Source organism: Lemur catta, chromosome 12 (genome assembly GCF_020740605.2).
Source record: "Lemur catta isolate mLemCat1 chromosome 12, mLemCat1.pri, whole genome shotgun sequence".
Lineage (NCBI taxonomy): Eukaryota > Metazoa > Chordata > Mammalia > Primates > Lemuridae > Lemur > Lemur catta.
Window position 1 is genome coordinate 34,271,419 of NC_059139.1, and position 22,904 is coordinate 34,294,322.

Sequence of the window (22,904 nt, forward strand, 5' to 3'; positions counted from 1 at the left end):
GGTGTAGTATTAAAAAAGATACCCATAATTATCTGAAAAGTTTATTGAAATACTTGTCCCTTTATCCAGCTGCATTCTACGTAAGGCCAGATTGTCTTCGCGTACTTCAGTCAAAGCATCATATTGTGACAGATTGAATGCAGGAGCAGATGTGGGAACCCAGCCATATTCTATGAAGCATATATTAAAATATCAAAGAGATTTGCCAAAAATGTAAAACAATGCCGTTCTTCTCATTAAAATTTCTTTTGTTTTAGAAAATAGAAATATTAAATAAAACATTTTTATTTTTAATTTTAAAATATGGTCTTTATGTTAATATGCAAATATGAGTTAATTATAGTTTGAATGAATAACTAAATATTTTATTATTTTAAAGATATTTTATATATTTCATAAATATAGTTTATATTTTAATATTTCTAAGTTTTAGTTTCTAATGCCACAAATATTGAGAGGTCTAATGCACATAAACAAAAACTCTTGGGGGGTCCTCAATAATTTTTGAGAGTGTAAAAGGGTCCGGGGAACATGAAGTTTGAGAATTGCTAATTTAGGCAAAGGATTAAGAGGACATAGCATAAAAGGAAGAGGAAAGGGAGAAAAAGGAAAGAAGAGATTCAAGTTCAGTGAATATAAGGCTGATGGGGTCACACTTGCTACTATCATTAGTTATATAATTTTTAAAATATACAATTAATATCTTTAATATTATTTAACATTAATGATATAATTATAGTGATATTAAGTTATTGCTGGTTTTGCACATCAGCAATTTAAAAATTTTTATTCAATTTTATAAACCTTTGAGAAGATGGGAACGAAGAGTGCGTCTTGGTGTACTCACCTGCTCTCTTGGGAGAGGAGTTTGACACACGCCATGTGGCCGCAATACAGGGCGTAGGCCAGTGGCGTGCTCTCGTTGATGTCCCGCAGGTTGCTGTCCATGCCCAACTCCAGCAGTGACTGGACACATTCTTCCTTCCCTGCAGCTGCAGCCCAGTGCAGAGGGGTCCTGGAGGCCACATAGGAAAAGTACAAGTGTTTGAGCACATGGATGGTACAGGTTGCTCAGCCAGCAGCAGCTCCCGCTCAAAGTCGGGTGGAGTCGGGCAGGGCTTGTTGCTATTCACAGTGTGGAAATAGTATGTGTTATATGGGACTGAAAGGTGATGCTGTATGTGTGTGGGGCCTCTCCTCTAACTCTAAGTATACCCAGCCCTTTCTTGCTCTCTGACCTTTCTGAGAATTTCCTAGAAGAGGAAGTACTGGGTCAAAGGGTATGAACAGTTTTAAGGTTCTTTTCTTTTTCCTTTTTTTTTTGAGACAGAGTCTTGCTCTGTTGCCCAGGGCTAGAGTGCCGTGGCATCAGCCTAGCTCACAGCAACCTCAAACTCTTGGGCTCAAGTGATCCTCCCGCCTTGGCCTCCCAGAGTGCTAGGAGTTTTAAGGCTCTTCATGCAAAGTGCCAAACTGCTTTTCAGGAAGATTGACTCAATTTATCTGCTTACAAGCTGTGTCCCTATTCCTTGCCTAATATTGGGTGTGATCACCATCCTTAAAAATCTTTGCCAATTTGGCAGGCAAATGATAATTCACTATTGTTTTCTTTTGGATTTCTTTACTTAATAGTAAGGTTGAACTTTTGAAATATATGTTTATTTGTCATTTGAGTTTCTTCATTGAATGACTCAATGCCCTTTGTTCATTTTTCTATTAGAATGTTAGTGTTTTTCTTACTAATTTGTATGGGTTCTTTATATATTAAAGGTATTGATATTTAATAAGTTATATCTATGCAAACATTTTCTCAATTTGTTACTTTTTTTAGTTATTTTTCTAAAAAAATTTTTTAAGTCACATTTAATTACTTCTTCATTTTTTCTTTCATAATGTTATGCTTAGAAAGTCCTTTATTAGCCAAAAGGTAGATAATATTCCTCTTAAATTGTTAAAATTTAATTATTTTATTATTAAATAAATAAAATTTATTAAATTATAAAACTGGTAGTCTCTTAAGAAAATTAAAGGAAAAGTCAGAGACTGGGAGAAAATATTTGTAAATCACATATTCAATGAAGGGCTTATAATTAGTATATAAAGTCTTTCAGAACTGAATAAGAAAATAAACCAGGGCCGGGCGTGGTGGCTCACGCCTATAATCCTAGCAGTCTGGGAGGCCGAGGCGGGAGGATCGCTCGAGGTCAGGAGTTCGAGACCAGCCTGAGCAAGAGTGAGACCCAGTCTCTACTAAAAATAGAAAGAAATTATCTGGACAACTAAAAATATATATAGAAAAAATTAGCTGGGCATGGTGGCGCATGCCTGTAGTCCCAGCTACTCAGGAGGCTGAGGCAGGAGGATGGCTTGAGCCCAGGAGTTTGAGGTTGCTGTGAGCTAGGCTGATGCCATGGCACTCTAGCCTGGCAACAGTCAGACTCTGTCTCAAAAAAAGAAAAAAAACCAATTTCAAAAATTAACAAAATATCAGAATAGGCACTTCATAAAAGAAGATGTATAGATAGTTAATAAGCACATGAAGAAGTGCTCGATAACTTTGTCACTAGGGAAATGTAAATTAAAACCACAGTCAGACACTACTACACATCTATTAAAATGGCTAAAATAAGGGGCAGGGGAACCCCAAAGCACAACAAAGTTTGACAATACCAGGAGCTGGTGAAGCTATGGAGCAACTAGAACTTTCATACATTCCTGGTGGGAATGCAAAATGGTAAAAGCCACTCTGGAAAACAGTTTGGCTGTCCCTTCTAAAGTTAAACATATACTTACCGTATAACTCAGAATTCCCACTGCTAGATTTTTAGCTGGGGAAATGAAACCTTATGTAACACAAATGCCTGTACACAAATGTTTACAGCAGCATTATCATAATGGCCAAAGACTGGAAACAACACAATGTCCTTCCATGGGTGAATGGAAAAACGAGCTGTGGTGAATCCACACAGGGGAACACTATTCAGTAATAAAAAGGAGCAGACTGCAGATACACGTGACAACAGAGATGAATTTCAAATGCATTCTGCTAAGTGCAATAAGTTGATCACAAAAGGTTACATACTGTGTATTTCCACTTACATGACATTCTGGAAAAGGCAAAACTATAGGGACAGAGAACTAATGAGTCGTTCCCAGAGCTTAGAGGTGGGAGAGGGTGTGACTTCAGAAGGACAACATGAGTTGGTGTGGGGGTAGATGGAATTGTTCTAAATTCTGTTTGTGGTGGTTATATGAATCTCTGCATGTTAAAACTCAGAACTGTACACCAAAAAAGTAAATTTAATGAATGTAAATAAGAAGAAAACCTGTATTTTCTTCTAGACTTATTTTGACTAAAAACCAAAAAGTTGTGTGTGTGTCTATTTGTGTATTTTGGTATGTGCAGTGAGGTGTGGAGACCTTCTGGCTATTTTTCTAATTACATAGCCAACTTTTCTCAACACCATTTACTCATGTGGTAGGATTGTATTTTGAGATCCTGCCCTATCTACACATTTTTCTACCCTTTCCTCTTTCCCCCATTTAAGGAGATGGCTGACTTTGTGCTCAGGGGAGAGACATGGCGAAGTAGGTAAGAGAAATAATCAGTGTCTTTCTGCTTCCCAAAGCCAAGCCCAGGACTGAGAGCAGATTTGAAGCAAAGGCAAAATATTCAACTGAACATATGAAGGGAGATGGCTTTCCTGATACTAGAAAGGGGGTCCCCCTCAGGGGTCAAGGCAGATATGACAAGAGGATGGTAAGAACATAAAGGACCACTGGACTTAAGAGCAAAGGGGACCAGAAACTTGCCTCCTGGGCAGAGCTGCTAGGAGGGGAGGGTGGGGAACGTCTAGGGTATGTCTAGGCAATGGGACCACAGGCTGTGCAAGGCATAGCATGGACATAGCTGGACGTCATCTGACCTGAAGGGACTAGGACAGAAGACAAGGGGGCCATCCTCCACCTCTATTCCTACACATCTTGGCATTATTAAAAATTCTAGAACTATGGCACAATAAGGGAAAGGGGCACGGGCTGAAAAAGACGAGGTTAAGTTTACCATTAATTTAGTGGGATGACTCAAAAATACAAATTAGGTTGAATTATAGATAATAAAAATCATTATAACTTTTAAAATTCTGGGCTGTAAAATAATAATACTTGACATAGTAAATGTTCCATCCTTTCCACTTATGTAGACTGTAAGTTCCATGTCGGAAGAGAATGAAAACCCTTCACTCACAGTGTTATTCCAACACCTTAGCACAGTGCCTAGCCCACATAGGGTGCAATAAGATGGTCGAATAAATGGATGCTTTTATGATAGTACCTTCTTTACTACACTAAGATGAAATAATTTTAAGTAATATTGTAACCTGATTTTTAAAAAATGTGAGTAGAAATGAGAATTTGGACTATCATTTAAACAGGGCCTGGTATTTTCTACCTTCTGCGAGGTCAAGGGTTGGATTTCTCTGTGCTAAGAGACTCTGCCTGTGTTTTGGTAACCTGTCCCAGTGAGTTTTGAAGTTTTCCTAATGCACAGCAAATACTTTGCTCTAAAACAGAAGTTTGAGAGCTGAAGTTTAGCTGAAGCATATAAAAGGTCAACTTGCGGCTGGGTACAGTGGCTCATCCCTATAATCCTAGCACTCTGGGAGGCCTAGGCATCAGGAGTTCAAGATCAGCCTGAGCAAAAGCAAGACCCCATCTCTGCTAAAAATAAGAAAAATTAGCCAGTTGTGGTGGCAGGCGCCTGTAATCCCAGCTACTCATGAGGCTGAGGCAGGAGAATCGCTTGAGCCCAAGAGTTTGAGGTTGCTGTGAGCTAGCTGATGCCATGGCACTCTAGCCCAGGTGCCAGAATAAGACTCTTAAAAAAAGAAGTCAACTTGCTAGGAGACAGAGTTGCACCTCTGAAGATTATATTTACTCTAACAAAATGTTTCTTAAGTGTAGGTTTATGCTGCCTTGCACCTGTGCATCATTATTTTTGGAAGCTGTGGACTTGTAATTGCTTAGGCAGTTGCCACCAGGAGATCAGAGGAGAGCTTGGAGGTGGCCCAAGGATGAAAAGCCCTAGCCATCAGGTCGTCCTGGAAAATATTGTGAAAAGGGATTGGACACTTGGTTCTACACATGGTTTTATGCAAGACTGAAAAAACCATATTGGATGATGTACTGATGTCACACTACCATGTTCTGATTTTTCTTCTGGGGGTTGGGGAGAGGCAGAGGGCAGGATGACATTCCTAAGAATGGGGTTTCCCATGAAGAGAACGGCCCTCCCTCCTGTCAGTTGCTCTGGAAAAGGGTCAGTCCTAGGGCAGGCAGGGAGGGCACGGATGACCTCTCCTCAGCCTCGTGTGGGGCCTGGGGCCTGGGCAGAAGGGCACGCCTGAGAGAGCCAGGTGGCCCTCTGGGCATGGAGGCAGCCTGGGAGCTGGGCAGAGAAGGGCTCAGTTGGCGCTGTCTGTGAAGGGGCCTGGACCTGAGTATTCAGAGGGCATCCATGTTGTACACAGTGTGGCCCCAGTCTCCAGGTGTAGATTGTGTCTTCTGTCAATTAAACATTTTCCTCCTCATGTCATGCTATAGGCAGGAATTTTATAACACACATTAGGGCTGTATATTTTTTCAACAGTGATGAATTACACTGATTATTTGAATATGGCAGATACAATTTGTTCTATTCTATGCAAGAGAAGTCTCCAGACAACATTTATTCTGAAACAAGACGAATCCCCAGCAGATGATGCCCTCCCGTTTAGAGAGTGTATTGCCAATAAATTCAGCAGATGGAGGGCTGGACATTGATCTAGTCAGGTTTACCAACGTGCGGTGATTTACTTTGCAGCTTTGTGAAACACTCCTTTACAATTGCTAAGACTTACTGTTTTACTTCCTCTGACCATCAGTGTGGAAGGGGTCCAGAAGTACAGGGGGAAACTTAAATGTTTTGCTGAGAAATGAGAGGAGCACATGGATTACCTTTAACTATTATCCCCAGGGCCTTGGGGGCCATCTGTAGTACCCAGTTTCATGTCATCTATGCTACAGTTCCTTTCTTATCTCTAAGCTTCAGGCCAGTCCTGCAAACACAGCAGACCTGTTTGGGCTATCGCAGTGGGGCGCTGACAGGACTCAGGATGCAGAAGAAATTCGGCAGAGACGAGTGGTGGGCTGATGCAGCGGTCTCTGGATGGCAGGAGATGATGGGACAAGAACCCAGCACTGGCTGAGCTATTAATAGCCAAGAAATGATTTATGAGCCGTGTAAACATTTCCCCGCAACTTCCCAGAAACGCATAGGGAGAACTTCATAAAAGACCATCCTCCCTGAAGATAAATGAGCTGCGTATTAAAGTGAATCATGACCTCACAGACTAATGAAATTCGGGACATTTAAGCTACATATGTGACTTGGGGTTATGTGTTCTGTGTCATTAATCATAGGTGAGTACCACAATGTTTAAAATATTGTAGATTTTTACCTTATTTTTCTTCCCTTCTCACAAAATACTTTCTCTAGGAAAATCTTTCAATAGTAAATTAAAGGAAAGGGAAGGGAAGAAAAGGGAAGTCACAATTACTATAAATGCTTATACAGCACATAAACCTATGGAAATTTCAAAAAATTCAACTACTAACAGAAGCTTCTAGTTTCAACACGAAGGCACAGTTGTACATTCAACTGCAGAAAACATGAAGCAAAATGGGGGCTGGGATTTGGCCAGTTCATAAGACACTGGAGTTGAACATGGGAGCAGGAACCGGACTCCCGTTGGGGTTTTACTTCCCCTTGAACTCTCATGGGACCCCATCTTTTGCTCTTTCTTTCCCTTCTTGGTTTGACTTTCTTCCCTGAGGCCTGGGAAAGTGGATTTTCTTTGCTAAGTGTTCTGTTTAAAGCTGGTCCTAGGAGTATTTTGTAGGTGAACTTTCCTTCAGCTCTCATTTCTAAAATTTTTCTATTTATGAATCATTTATGAATCATTTTCCCTCCTGTAGATCAAGTTCTTCCACTTAAGTCCTGCTCAGGATCAATACTTACTCTTTTAATATCTACTTTTGATGATTTATAATTTAATTTTAATTAAAGTCATCATGTTAACCACCTTCAACTTCTGAAACCTATGTAGAACCCCCAAGTTTTTTCCCTGTGTTAAAAGAATTTCAGGTATTAGGGAGTTTTCTTGGGGCATGTATAATCATGGTAAATAGGTGGCTAATTTTGCATTTCGATACAAGAGGGTAAAAAAAACAAACATAGTGCGCAAGTCTTACACTCATTTTCAATAGTCTTGTTTGTTATATTTTCCTTACATTTCCATTGACTTAGGGCCTAACCAAAACAAAGTTTAGATAAGCAGGGCATTGCAGGTAAAAAGCTCTAAGTTTGGAAGGCAGGCATACACGTCTTCATTTAGTAGCAAATTACCTGTGAGATACGTCTTTTTACCTGTATTGGCCCAGTTTCCTTTTCCAGCCAATACATCTTTGATGATTTAAAAAAAAAAAAAACCCAAAACCTTATAAAGTCCCTATTACTTTTAAGAGCCCCAAAGTTCTCGATATACAGCCTCCATCATGCTCTTCTCTGGATAACAAGAACTGGTCAACTGTACGACAAAATCCAGGAATGAAGAAAAAAATAAAACCTACCTTTAAGAACAAAAAGGGCGTATAGCAGGAAGCTGAGATACAGAAAGCCTTCTGAGAACACTGAGAACAAATTAGCAAAAAGTGGAAAATCTGACACTACTGTACAGTCACAGTGTTCCTCTCCATAACAATGATTTTTCCTCCCCTCACTAAAATAGAGCAATTTTTATTGTCACAACCACATGTGTATTACTGGCAATAAGGATATAATTGTGTTACTGGCAATAACGATATAATTGTATAGGATATCACCTTAAACATCTTCTTTATTTTAAGATTAATAGTCGGGGAAAATGACTGGCAGTTCCCAGCACTTTCCAAGCTGCCCTGGGTACCTGTCATTCACGTCCAGAGCCTGTAGGTTACACTCGGGAACTCTTGCCAGTTCGTTAATAATGTCGCTGAAACCTGCTGCTGCTGCGATGTGCACACATGTCTTCCCACTCTCGTCGTCATAGTTGATTATGGACGGCCCCTGGTGATGGCTCAGAATGACGGAACACAGAATTCTATTCCCACTCTGGAAGGCAGAGGCAAAGAAAGCCCATTACGTACAATCCAGCACAATTCCCTGTCTGCACATGTGAAGATAAAAAGGAAAAGTAAAGGGGGGGGGGGCAGGGAGAAGACAAAAGCAAAGGAAAAGGAAAAAAAAGAAAAAGAAAATACATTCGATATAAACGCTCCAACAAATTTCCACTGGTCTCAAGGCCCTGCAGAGATTTTTGCCTTCTATAAGAGCTAAATTGTCTTCCACAATTAGTGAACTAAAGATGGACGGAAATTAAATACAGGTATAACTGAATCATATCAGAGCTAGCATGATGCATGACCTAGACAATAACTTGTTCATTAGGTCTGTTCATTTTGTTTCCCCATTTGTCACAGAGGTTGATCAGTGAAAAACTGGCAGAGTTGATTTTAATGTTAAAGAAATGCCTATGGTGAGCACTGACTGGTGGTACAATAATGCAGGAAAAAGCATATTCCTTTCTTCCACAGTGTCTCTCTTGACACGTCATGGCGATTTTAATTTGCTACTGAATGGCACACTTCCTTGCGCTAGGGAGTCTCACCATGAATGCAGACACTTGCAAGTGCCAGGGCCGGCCTTGCAACTCGGCACACACTTGACCCTGACCCTCCAGGAGTCTGTGCTTAAGGCCCCTGCCAGGGGCAGACGGTGGCAGCAGCTGCTGGGTGGGGCCAAGGAGCAGGGGCTCAGGATCTGTCCCAGGGAGGCTGGGAGGCTCCACTGTCCTATCCTATTTCCTTTGGAAAACTAATTAAAAGATGAAGTAAGAATTTCCAGATGGCGACCACAGAGCATTATGCCTTAAGTACAGGGTTGGTTCCCTTCTGAGCACCAGCCCCTTTATGGCCACACTGGTCACATACTTATAAAGTGGTTCCTGCCTAAAAACTCTTTCATTCCATTCCTCTCATCTTCCCTCTTACATCCTCTTCCTCCCTCCATCCTTCTTCTGATAACAACTTTTAAGTAACTTTGACCAATTGTTCAAGTGCTATGCCATGCCTGTCATCAGAAGTCAGCTACACTGAACACACACAAGCTTTCACGCCCACTTTATCAACTTTTCTAAGATTCTTTCACTTGATGCTAGTTAGACATATTTTGAAGTGATCTAAAATATCTTTTATTTTATTTATTTTTTTAGTATAGACATTTTATTCCCCTCATCCCCTACCCCCAAAGATGAGATGTTCCCATGGGGAAATGCCCCCGAAGGAATCATCTCAACTCTAACACATCCTAGGAGCACCCTTCTCTTCCTGCCGGTTTGACCCAGAGCAGGAGCTTCAGTGGGGCCCAGGGAGAGGAGGTGGGGCAGCATCCCCAAGGGCAGACAGGAGAGTAAGATGATGTCCACAGGTGGGAGCTGGGGGCAGAGTGACACACAGAGGGTTGGGAGGGAAGAAGCGAGCACCAGGGCTCAGGAAAGGTTTTCCTTGGCTCCTGAAATAGCTTTTAATTGGTCAAGAGACCCTTTTCTTTAAAAGCACTAGCCATGCAAGAAGGAAAACAGAAGCAAAAAGAGTGTCAGCTCAATGAATTTATTTTTTTTGTTTACTATTTCCTGGAAGAGTAAAGAAATTCAAGTTTCCAAGGTGATTCAAAGGGCAAAACGCCCAATTCACAGTTTCTCCTCTTAGTAGAAGAGGGAGCATTAAACACAGATGAAGAAAGCAAAACCCCACGCTCAGACTCTCTCTTCCCCTCACCTTGCCTGCCCCCTTGGAGGAGTCATTTTGGAAGTGGTGAACTGAAATAGAGGCTGCTGCCCAGAAGCCCCAAGTTGGCCTCTTCTGGGGTCCTGACCAACCAGCATGGGCAGCAGATCTCTAGCTCGGACACTATAGACAGCTCCTCTGGATCAGTGAAGACAGACTCTCCCTCTTTTACCCTTTTCTCCAGAATGCCTTTCGTCCTGAATCTTCCAGACAATTCCTTTGCCTTTATTCATGAATCTCACTTATAATATCATTCATATTTCCATTTATTTATAAGAAGATCCTCCCAAGAATAATGGTGATACCTTCATTTACTGAGTGAACATGCTGTGCCCGGCACCTTTCTAAACCATTCCATGTACCAACTCATGTAATCCTGTCAATAATCCCACAAGGTAGGTACTACTATTATCCCCATATTGTAGAGGAGAAAATGAAGGCATAGGATGATTAAGTAACCTGACAGCTAAGAATTAGCAGAGCCAGGGTTGACTGTCCGTGGAGGCCTTGTGTTTCACTACTACACGCCTCTGTCTCTGATAAAAGAGGTAGTCTACTGATTTGATCCTGCATGTTCATACTGGAGGAACTAATGTGAAAACTTCTGTTTTGACCTATAACATCAGCAGCAGTGATGTGTGCCTTGCCAACGAAGACCTTCTTTAGAGTTAAACTCTGAATACTTTAAAAGCTTCTCCTAGGAAGGTTGCCATGGTACACCCTCACAGAATTTGAGGGAGCCCTAGAGAGCACTGATTTGTAAGCCAAGGCCCTGGATCATGGTCTCCTGGTAACAGCATTCCCTTCTTAGCAATCTGGACTGGGCGTCAGACAAAAATAGGTTCAGACATCAGAGGCCAGGGAGGGTCACAGAGACTAGGAGACACCAGGACAGAAGAAATGGGAATGTTGCCCAGATGGGTCCTTAGGAAGAATGGAGAGTGGGTTTACATTTGGTGGGAATGTTATTAAACAAGGCAAGTGACAATATTGTACACACCCTATTCTTACTGAGCTCTAGAATTCTACCTTGGGCTGCCAGATGAGGATTGTGAATTTATTTGTTTTTGTTGTATCTGTTTGTTTTGTTTCTCCTTCCTTCTAGGTAATCCATAATGTTTCCCTCATGTACTCTGAAAACTATTGGGAACTCTCTGAGTCCTAGTCATTTTCTCTTTGCTCCTCATGAGAGAGAAGAGGTGGGGAAGCCTGACTCATAAGAACCTTTGCCAAGAAGAAAGTTGAATTAATGCGTAATAATTTTTCTACAGAGAGATTAATTTAAAAAAAAAATAAGACTCCAGATTGTAGACCTTCTTTATTCTAGGTAACCTTCGAAGGAGTCTAGTGGGAGATTACTAACTAGCTAACTAGCTAACTAGCTAGTTATTTGTTAACATACATCTGGGGAATTAGTTTTTTCTATGGTGGCTTCTTCTTGGAGGGAACTACAATCTCCTTCCTTGTCTTGAAAGTTGGGATGTGTTTGCATTGCTTGTCTTGTGATGGTGACTATATAAAGCAGAAGCCAATGTTTTAGCCTCTGTGTTTTAGTCATACAATCCTCTTAAAAGGCTGGGTGGTTTTGTGATGTGAGAAGAACACCCTGCTTCATCATTTTGGTTAGAGCCAGACATGTCAGACTGTAATAGAAACAGCAGGAAGGTCTAGAGTCTATGCAGTACGATTGTTTGGGAGTTGAGGGTTTGGGGCTAATCAGAGGGAGAAGGGTGACCAACATCCCTGGCTTAGAGTGTGAACCATCTTCATGGGTAGCCCCTTTGGACCTATGCTTTTTGCTTGGCCTGGACTCTAGAGGCTGCCAAACCCAAAATCCTGGGGCTGGCTCTCCTGGAGAGAGAGTAGAAGATAGAGATGGTGGGAGGGGGTGAGGCATGGTGATCCTCAGCTGCTGAACTACTTCATTTCATAGATGTACTAATGCTTAAAGTGAGAAAAAAAAAAGTCTCCTTTTATGCTGTGTTAGTGTGTAGACAGGGGCTGGCTTCTGCTTCTAGATTTCTGGCAAGATGAAGTCTCCAGGATTTCCCTGAGTTGTCCTTTCTAAACCCATGCTGGAGAATCTTTCTGTAGAAATGGAGCTCGCAAAGGGTAACTCTCAACAAATACTTGTTGAGCAATGAACAAACAAACAAATAAATAAGTAAAACAAACTTTACAAATAAACTATGGCAAAGCCAAACAGAATTGAATTTTACCTGTCCTTTTTGGCTTCCCTCTCTTCTCCCCATTATCCTCCTCTGTTTACTACCTTTTCTCTTCTTTCTCTACTTGGATTTACTCCCAGGTGATCCCTGTGTTCCCTCATTCTTCTCTACCCCCTTCCTGTCCACAACTGGGCACTGGGGAGCTGACCTGGGAAGGCCACTTTAACTTAGGTTATGCTTCAAGGCTCCAGTTTGCTAAACAGGTCATAGTCTTTGATGCCAGGGTAATGGGGGCTGATTTCCTAAACTTGACTTTCCCTTTGCTTATTTTGGGTTTATGCAGCTTTTTAGTCATCCTCTTATCAAGCACTGGGAGCCAAGTGCTCTGGGTTCCTGCGTGGGTGCTGAGTGCAGTTGGGCAGAGGATAGGCTCATTGTGCACTGGTTTCCCCACCTGGGAACTGAAGGATTGGACTAAATGACATATGTGGTCCCTTCCAGCTCTGAGGTTCTTTCCTTCTATGAACTGGATCTACTGGTGTATGGCATTTATAATTATCCTTTGCCATTCTGACTATAGTTAGAGTTCAAGTATATTTATAGGACTTTGACACGGTTAAAACAGTTGACCACAGATCAACTCTGTGTGTGTATGTGTCCAATTTCCTTAACCACATAACCACATATTGAATAGACGAACATGAAGCAGTCCTTTTATATTGGTGCAGTTCTTTTTTTTTCTATCCTTCCTTGAAAAGTTTGCTGAAAGAAAAGTGCTGCTGAGGAAGAACCCCAATAAACACATTTTCTAGTAAGTGGGGGAGGGAGTAGTGGTGGAAATTTGAGGGGCAGTAGACGCTTGCCTCTCTGACTGACTTGCTAGGATGCCTGGAATTCTTACTGTCAGAAAAACTCCTTGGTATTAAGGCATTGTGTTCCTGGAAGGCTTGATTAAGCTTAAAATGTTATTCCAGAATTCTTCTTAGGTTCTTTTTTTTTTTGAGACAGAATCTCGCTTTTGTTGCCCAGGCTAGAGTGAGTGCCGTGGCATCAGCCTAGCTCACAGCAACCTCAAACTCCTGGGCTTAGGTGATCCCACTGCCTCAGCCTCCCGAGTAGCTGGGACTACAGGCATGCACCACCATGCCCGGCTAATTTTTTTTTTCTCTATATATTTTAGTTGGCCAGATAATTTCTTTCTATTTTTAGTAGAGACAGGGTCTCACTCTTGCTCAGGCTGGCTTCTTAGGTTCTTAAGTAAGGTTATTAGACAAACTGCTGTTCCCTAAATTAGAGAGACAGACAGGCAGATACAGAGAGAATTACAAAAGACCAGAGCAGAAAACTCTGAGGGAATCAGTGCTACTCTCTGTGGGGTAGAAAAACCTGACCTGTAGTTGGTGAATTGCTGAAGGCTCAGTGTGGACAAGTCTGAGAATTATAAACTCCAGGGGACTCAGTCATAGTGGGGGCAGGAGGTTGCCATGCTTTTGTGAGTTTTACCTCTAGGAGCTTGACCAGGTTCTCACAGTAAATATCAGAGAACAATTCCATGGGATTGTGGCAAGGAGAGAGAAAAAAGAACCATTTTGAAATACATGAGAGCACTCTGTTCTTCTTAATAATGTCTGCCCTCAGGAAAAACTCATTCACCACATCCTAATCTGGTGGGGTTTAATCAGAGCCTAACTGACCTTGGGGAAGGAAAATACTCAACTCCAGGTAGCTCTAGCCTTCCTTATGGGAGAAAGGAAATAACCAACTCCAGCCCCCTCTAGCCATACTGTCCCATCTAAGAATGGAGAAATAGAAATCTGAGAAACACTTGCAAAGCTCACATACCAGAGGCACAGATTTACTAAAAGACAGAGAGCTATAGGACCATTCTCCTTTCTCCACAGCTCACCACCATGTTCTAAAAGCTCATTTACAGGAGTTCTTCTTACCCACAACATCACGTCCGGCTACTGAGAAAAAATTACAAGGCATGCCAAATGGCAAAAAACACAATTTGAAGAGACAGATCAAGTATCAGTTCTGGATATGGCAGGGATGTTGGAATTATCAGATAGGGAATTTAAAGCAACTATAATTAATTTGCTAAAGCATCTAATGGATAAAGTAAACAATATATACGAACAGATGGGCAATGTAAGCAGGAAGACGGAAATTCTAAGAAAGAACCAAAAAGAAATGCTAGAGATAAAAAGCACTATAACAGAAACAAAGAATGCCTTTGATGGGCTTATTAGTAGACCGGACACCGCTTAGGAAAGAATCTCTGAGTCTGAGAATATCTCAATAGAAACCTCCAAAACTGAAAAACAAAGAGAACAGAGACCAAAAAAAAAAAAAATATACTGGGGGAGAATATCCAAGAGCTGCGGGAGAACTCCTTCTTGTATTCCCATTCCATAAAGGAGAAGGAGAAGGAGAAGGAGAAGGAGAAGGAAGAGAGAGTGGAACAGAAGAAATATTTGAAACAATAATAATGACTGAGAATTTCCCCCAAATTAATGTTAGACACCAAAGCTCAGGGAATACCAAGCAGGATAAATGCAAAACAAAAACAAAAATAAAACAAAAAAACCCCAACCAACCAAACAAACACACACACACACACACAAACCCTCCACCTAGGCATATTATTTTCAAATTATAGACAATCAATGATAAAGAAAAAGTCCTGAAAGAAGCCAGAGGGAAGAAACATCTTACCTACAGAGGAGCAAAGATAAGAATTACATCTGACTTTTCTTCAGTAACCATGCAAATAAGAAGAGAGTGGAATGAAATATTTAGAGTGTTGAGGAAAAAAAAAAAAACCCACCAACCTAGAATTCTGTTTTAATTGTCCATTAAAAGTGAAAGAGAAATAAATACTGTCTCAAACAAAAATTGAGGAAATTCAGTGCTGGCAGAACTGCCTTGCAATAAATGCTAAAATATTCCTTAGAGAGAATAATAATACTATAGGTCAGAAACTCTGATCTCTTCTTTTCTCAGGAAAAGAAGAGCATTAAAGAAGGAATAAGTGAAGGTAAAATAAAATATTTTGTTTTTATTATTGTTAATTGACCTAACAGATAAGAGTTTGTTCAAAATAATAACAGCTACAATGTATTTAGTTATATATATAATTATTTATATGCATTTAATTATATATATATATATATGCTTATATGTAAGTAAAATGAGTGACAGTAATCCATACAAGGGATAGGTGGAAGAAATTAGTATTCTTTTGTTATTATAAAGTACTCCTACTACCCATGAAGTAGTATGGTGTTATTTCAAAGTGGGCTTGGATTAGTTGTAAATGTATTTTGCACCTAGGGTAACCACTAAAAATGTAAAAAGAAAAAAAAGTATAACTAAGATGCTAAGAAAGGAAACAAAATGGAATGACATAAAATGCTAATTATAACCACAAAAGGTGGGGAAAGAGTGGAAGATAAAAATAGAAATAAAGAACAAATAAAAAACAGTAACAAATATGGTGGATATTAATCTAACTATATCAATAGTCATTTTGAACATCAATGGTCTAAATGCACCAATTAAAAGACAGATTTTCAGAGGGTATTGAAAAATAGGACCCAACTATATGTTGTCTACAAGAAATACACTTTAAATATAAAGACACATAGATTAAAAGTAAATGAATGGTAGCCAGGGCCAGGTGTCATGGCTCACACCTTTTGTCCCAGCTTCTCAGGAGGCTGAGGTGGGAAGATCACTTGTGTCCAGGAGTTTGAGTCCAGTTTGGGCTCATAGAAAGAACCTATCTCTAAAAAATTAATTATTTAATTAATTAAAAAGTAAATGGATGAAGAAAGATTTACCATGTAAACACTAACCAAAAGAAAGGAGGAGTAGCTATGTATTAATTTTAGAGAGTACTTCATAGCAAAGAAGACATAACTCTTATTCACCCAATGACAGAGCTTCAAAAATGAGGCAATTATTGCAAGGAGAAATAGATGAATCCACTATTACAGTTGAAGACTTCAACACCCCTCTATCAGAAATGGACATATCCAGGAAGCAGAAAATCAGTAGGGACATAGTTGAACTCAAAAATACTATCAGTTAACTAGATATAATTGACATCTATTGACTACTTCATCCAACAACAGCAAAATACACATTCTTTTTTTTTTTATTTCAGCATATTATGGGGGTACAAAAGTTTAGGTTATGTATATTGCCCTTGACCCCCCACCCCCAGTCAGAGCTTCAAGTGTGTCCATCCCCCAGACGGTGTGCATCACACTCATTATGTATGTATATACCCATCCCCTCCCCCCGCATCTGCCCGACACCCAATTAATGTTATTCCTATATGTGCACTTAGGTGTTGATCAGTGAAACCAATTTGATGGTGAGTACATGTGGTGCTTACATACACATTATTAATAAGCTCAATGGACCTTCAAGATAGACCACATTCTAGGCCATAAAATACACCTTAGCAAATTTAAAAGAATAGAAATCATATAACATATGCTCTCAGACCACACTGGAATTAAACTATAAGTCAATAACAGAAAGATAACTTGAAAATCCCCAAATATATGGAGATTAAGCAACACAATTTTAAATAACACATAGGTCAAAATAAGAAATGTCAAGAGAAATTAAATGAATTTTTTGAACTAAATTAAAATGAAAATAATATCAAAATTAGCAGGATGTAGCAAAAACAATGCTTAGAAGAAAATTTATAGCATTAAATGTACATATTAAAAACAAAGAAAGATCTAAAATCAATTGTATAAATGTCCACTTTAGGAAACTAGGGAAAAAAAAAGAGCAAATTAAATCTAAAGTAAGAAGAAGAAAAGAAAATGAAAAATTAGAGTAGAAATCAATGGAATTGCAAACAGAAAATCAATAGAGAAAATCAATGAAACCAAAAGCTGTTTCTTGAAAAGATCAATAAAATTAATAAGACTCTAGCCAGGCTAAGAATAAAAGAGAGGGACATAAATTGCTAATATCAGAAATGAAATAAGGTACATCACTACAGATCCCATGGACATTTAAAGAATAAAAAGGAAATACTATGAACAACTCTATGCTCACAATTTGATAACCTGTTAGAAATGGGCCAATTCCTTAAAAGACACAATCTGCCAAAACACATCCAAGAATAGATAGACAATCTGAATAGCCCTATATTTATCAAAGAAATTGAATTAATAATTAATGACCTTCTAAAACAGAAAGCATTAGGCCCAGATGGATTCACTAATACATTCTACCGAATATTCAAGAAATAAATTGTACCAATTCTCAGTAATCTCTTTCAGAAGACAGATGCATAGGGAATACTTCCTAACTCATTCTGTGAGCCAGCATCACCCTAATACCAAAACCAAACAAAAACACTGCAAGAAAAGAAAACTATAGGCTAGTAGCTCTCATAAACATAGACGCAAAAATTCTCAATAAAATATTAGTAAATCAAATCCAACAACATATAAAAAGAATTATACATCATGATCAAGTAGGATTTATCCCATGTATGCAAGGCTGGTTCAACATTTAAAAAAATCAATCAGTGTAATCCCTCACATCAATAGGCTCACAAAAAAAGATCATAGATACAGAAAAGGCATTTGACAAAATCCATCACCTATTCACAATAAAAATTCTCAGTAAACTGGGACTACAGATGACCTGCCTTAACATGATAAAGAACATCCGTAGAAAACCTACAGCTAACCTCATACTTAATGGTAACAAATTAGAAGCTTTCCAACTAAGATTAGGAATGAGGTAAAGATGTTCCCTCTCATCACTTCTTTTCAACATTGTAATCAAAGTACTAACTAGTGAAATAATACAAGAAAAGGAAATTAAAAGTATACTGATTGGGAAGGAAGAAATAAAACTATTTTTGTTTTCAATGACATGGGTGTCTATATGGAAAATCTGAAAGAACAGACCAAAAAATCTCTGAAACTAAGAAGTGATTACAGCAAGGTTTCAGGATACAAGGTTAATATATAAAAGTTGATCATTTTGCTATATACCAGCAATGAACAAGTAGAATTTGAAATTAAAAACACAATACCATTTATATTAGTACCCCCAAAATGAAATACTTAGGTACAAATCTAACAAAATATAAGATATTGTACATATATATGGAAATATACAAAAAACTGACAAGAACATGGTTAGGAAAATTTAAAATTGTCAGTTCTGCCAACTTCATCTATACATTCAATGTAATCCCTAATCAAAATACCAGAAAGCTATTTTGTGGATATCAACAAACTGATTCTAAAGTTTACGTGTAGAGGCAAAAGACCCAGAATAGTCAACACTATATTGGAGAAGAGCAAAGTCAGAGGACTGATCTATTTCACTTTAAGACTCAATATAAAGCTATAGTAATTAAATAGACAAAGAATAGACAAATAGATCAATGTAACAGAATAGACAGCCCAGAAATAAACCCACATAAATATAGTCAACTGATCTTTGACAAAAAGTAAAGGCAATACAGTGGAGAAAAGATAGTCATTATAACAAATGGTGCTAGAACAACTGGACAGCTACATGCAAAAATATGAATCTAGACACAGACCTTGCACCCTTCACTGACCCCAAATGGATCACACGACTCCAAATGGATCACAGACCTAAACGTAAAACAAAATTATAAAACTTCCCAGAAGATAACAGGAGAAAATCTAGATGACTTTAGGTTTGGCAATAACTTTTTAGGTGAGTTTTAGACACCAGAGACATGATCCATGAAAGAAAGAATTGATAAGCTGGACTCATTAAAACTAAAAACTTCTGCTTTTGAAAGACACTGTCAAAAGGATGAAAAGATAAGCCACAAACTGGAAGAAAATACTTGCAAAAGATACATCTGATAAAGGACTATCATCCAAAATATGCAACAAACTCTTAAAATTCAATGATAAAATAACAAACAATCTGATTAAAAAATGGGCCAAAGACCTTAACAGATACCTCACCAAAGAAGACATACAGATGGCTAAATAAGCCTATGATAAGATTCTCCACATCATATGTCATCAGAAAACTGCAAATTAAAACAACAGTGAGATACCACTACATACCTGTTAGAATGGCCCACATCCAGAACACTGACAACACCACATGCTGGTAAGGCTGTGCAACAGCAGAACTCTCATTCATTGCTGGTGGGAATGCAAAATGGTACAGCCACTTTGGAAGACAGTTTGGTGGCTTCTCACAAAACTAAACATAGTCTTACCATATGACCCAGCAATCATGCTCCTTGGTATTTACCCAAAGGAGTTGAAAACTTATGTTGAAAACCCTGCACACAGATGTTTATAGCAGCTTTATTCCTAATTGCCAAAACTTGGAAGCAACCAACATGTCTTTCAGTAGGTGAATGGGTAAATAAACTGATACATGCAGACAATGGAATATTGTTCAGCACTGATAAGAAATGAGCTATAAGCCATGAAAAGACATAGAGGAAAGGTAAATGCATGTTACTAAGTGAAAGAAGCCAATCTGAAAAGGCTACTTACTGTACATTTCCAATCACGGGACATTCTGGAAAAGGCAAAACTATGGCGATAGTAAGAAGATCAGTGGTTGCCAGGGGTTAGGGGAGGATGGGAAGAATAAGGGGAGCATGGAGGGTTTTCAGGGCAGTGAAACTACTCTGTGTGATGTTATAATGATGGATATGTGCCACTGTATTTAATACTTTGTCCACACCCACAGAATGTACAACACTAAGAATGAACCCCAATGTCAACTATGGACTTTGGGTGATAATGATGTGTCAATGTAAGTTCACCTACTGTAGCAAATGTACCACTCTGGTGAGGGATGTTGGTAATGGGGGAGGCTATGCATGTGGGGACAAGGGATATATGTGATGCCTCTGTACTTTCATCTCAAGTTTTTGGGAACCTAAAACTGCTCTAAAAAATAAAGTCTTTAAATAAAACATTTTTCCACAGAGAGAACCCAATAAGCCATTAACCCCATTGGCTTGAGATGGGTAAGTTTATTGGACTGAATTCAACGAACACCTCTCTGGGGACCTAAGATTCACAAAGTTCTGTTCTGGCTTCTGAGAGATATTTAGATGAATAAGGCACACTGCCCTCACACACACAGTCTCGAAGGGAAGACATGGGCACACCACTAATTGTAACACAGTCCTAGAAGTAACACGGAGGGAACAGTTCTGAAAGGGAGCTCAACAGAGAAGGTGATATTTAGCTGGGCTTTGCGGAATAGGAAAGAATAAGCAGAAATTCTGCAGGTAGAAGGGATGATGCAGGGAGTGCAAGAAGAAAGAAGTATTTCACATAACTGGAAGAGCATGACCAAGGGGGAGACAGAATGTATCTCTATGATGCATTGGGGGCATTAATAATATTCTAGTTGGTTGGAAAAAAGGCTACATGGGCTGGAGAGGAAAGGTCTGGGGGTGGAAAGTGGTTGTTCACAACAGGTAATACTAGTAGCCTAAGGAGCTTGTGCTTTACAACAAAACGGAACTCAGTGGAAGCTCCTGAGCCAAGAACAAACAGTGACCATAATTGTTTTGGTATAATAACAGGTATGTTGGTACTTGCCTTTGTGATTCGTAGAAAGAGCACTATAAGAATAGATTGGAGAAGGGAAGGATTATAAGTATGAAAATCAGCTACTGCAACTGTTCAGGCGAGAGACGGTGCAAGCTTGATCTAAGGAAGTAATGGGAGATGTGTTAAATTGTCTTCATTTGCTCTTCCAGGTTACTTCCCATCTTTTTCCATCCTGCCCCCATTTTTCAGCATTGTGTGGACTGCATCCTGGGCTCCCTAGCCCTTTGGCTTCTTGTTGGGTTTGGCAAGTGGGTGGCACTGACAGGAGGTGGATGTAGGAGGAAAGAGACATTGGGGTTTTTATCCCTCAGTTCTCTTCCTGCCAGGTCACAGGTTGGTTATTCCACCAAAGGCTACAGTTTCTCTTGGGACATCTCCTAGAGCTATAGCTTTTGCTGCATCTTAGTAACCACTCCCTGTTGTGCCTCTTTAGGCCCATAGGTCCTAATGGCAACCTGCTGTTGCTAGACCTGGGGTTGTGTGACAAATAGCTTCTTTATGAATCTCTCCTCCATTACCCCCATCTGAGTGTGCCATTTCTCTCCTGCTGGACCCTTGACCTGGACAGTGGGGATAGAAAGGAGGGGACAGAGATGCGAGCCCTGAGGAGGTATTGGGAGGTCTTGATAAGTAACTTGCTGTGGTGGGGGACAAGAAAGGAGTGCTCAAGGACCACACAGAGGTCTTTCTGGCTTGGGCTACTGGAGGATGGAGATGCGATGGGAGGGAGACCATGGATTTAGTCAGAGCATGCTGAGTTGGACGTGTCTGTGGGCAACCGTGGGGAGACGCCCACATGTGGATCTAGAGTTCAAGAGAGAGAGGTCAGAACCGGAGTTATTGATATGAGAATCTTCTGAATCATATATGGTAGCTGAGGCTACAGAAACCAATGAGCTCTCTGAGGAAGAGAGAGTGAAAAAAGGATTGAAGACTAAACTTCTGCAGGGTTGAGAAGTGAAAGAGCGCTGAGGCAGAGAGATACCTGCGTAGATTCCAGATAAGCTGGTGTCATCACAGATAGGCAAGAACATGCCCCTAGGGCCTGGGATGCCATCTAGGGAGATTGTGATGGAGACAGGGCCTCTGCTTAGTGTTACCCCAGATGTAGCCAAGCAGCAGGGTCTCCTGAGCAGATAGGGGAGGGTGAAAGAGGGCAATGGGCCCAGTGGAGGAGACCACCAGCTACCAAGGGACCTGAGAAATGGAAGTGGAAGTCCAACTTAGTTTATTTCACAGACCTGATGTTTTGAGTCTTTACTGCTTTGGTTACTTTGGTCAAAAACAAAGGCCTTATTACTTCAAAGTACTATAGCTTTAAACGTGATCTCATTGTAGGGTCCAAGAGAAAAGCAGGAAGTTCAGTAAAATGAATAAATGACAACGGGAAGTAGACTCATTCATATGGAAAAACTCTAAAAGGAGCACAATGCTGGTGCTGTGTTATAAATGAACAAGAAGGCTAAAGAGGGCAAGTGTAATAATGATTTCAACTGACATTTGGAATTACCCGCAGTCTTTGCAGTGTAAATGGCAGAATACACCACTTCTGAATTTTACTGCTAACCACAGGGAAAGGAGAGGGTGCACAGTTCCCCCAAAGCTGGGATTCTTAACCTTTCCGGGTAGTCACTGATCCTCACTGAGGAATTGAAGAAAAATTTTCTTTTCTCAGGAAAATGAATGCAAACATGCTCACACAGGAAGCACACATACGATGTTGCATACAATTGTAGGGGTTTTGGAAGGGACCTGTCTTGTTAATCCTTTTACTTCTAATGCAAGACACATAGTAGACGCTCAAGAAATATTAATTAAGCGATTGAGTAAATAAATGAGGGAGGTGTTATGATTATACAATCACAGTCAAAATGCAAACATATTCAGTAGGAGTAGGTAAGGTATTATCACCTAATAATATGAATTCATTTATCCTAGTGATTCCCAACCCTAGCTGTACATTATAATCTCCTGGGGAAAGGAGGTAGCTTTTAAAAATATTAATGCCTTGTCTCCACTGCAGAACAACCTAATGAGAATGTAACAGTTGGGGCCTGGGCAACAGTACTGTTTAAAAGCTCTTAGATCATGCTATTGTGCAGGCAGGCCTGAAGTCAATGTAGTGGCCTAAAAGCTATATTATTTAGCAGAAAGAAAGAATATGAAAACATGGGTGTGATAACTAAAT

General features: G+C 39.8%; 1 protein-coding gene across 1 annotated transcript in view; it reads right to left on the reverse strand.

The window, feature by feature from the left end:
• ANKRD55 (ankyrin repeat domain 55) overlaps positions 1–22,904 on the reverse strand; it is a 94,461-nt gene that overhangs the window by 15,283 nt on the left and 56,274 nt on the right. Inside the window, exons 7-8 of the mRNA XM_045565673.1 lie at positions 8,004–8,188; positions 848–1,015 (exon numbers count right to left, since the gene is read on the reverse strand). Of these exons, the coding sequence (XP_045421629.1) occupies positions 848–1,015; positions 8,004–8,188 (353 nt within the window). The remainder of the gene's footprint in view (positions 1–847; positions 1,016–8,003; positions 8,189–22,904) is intronic.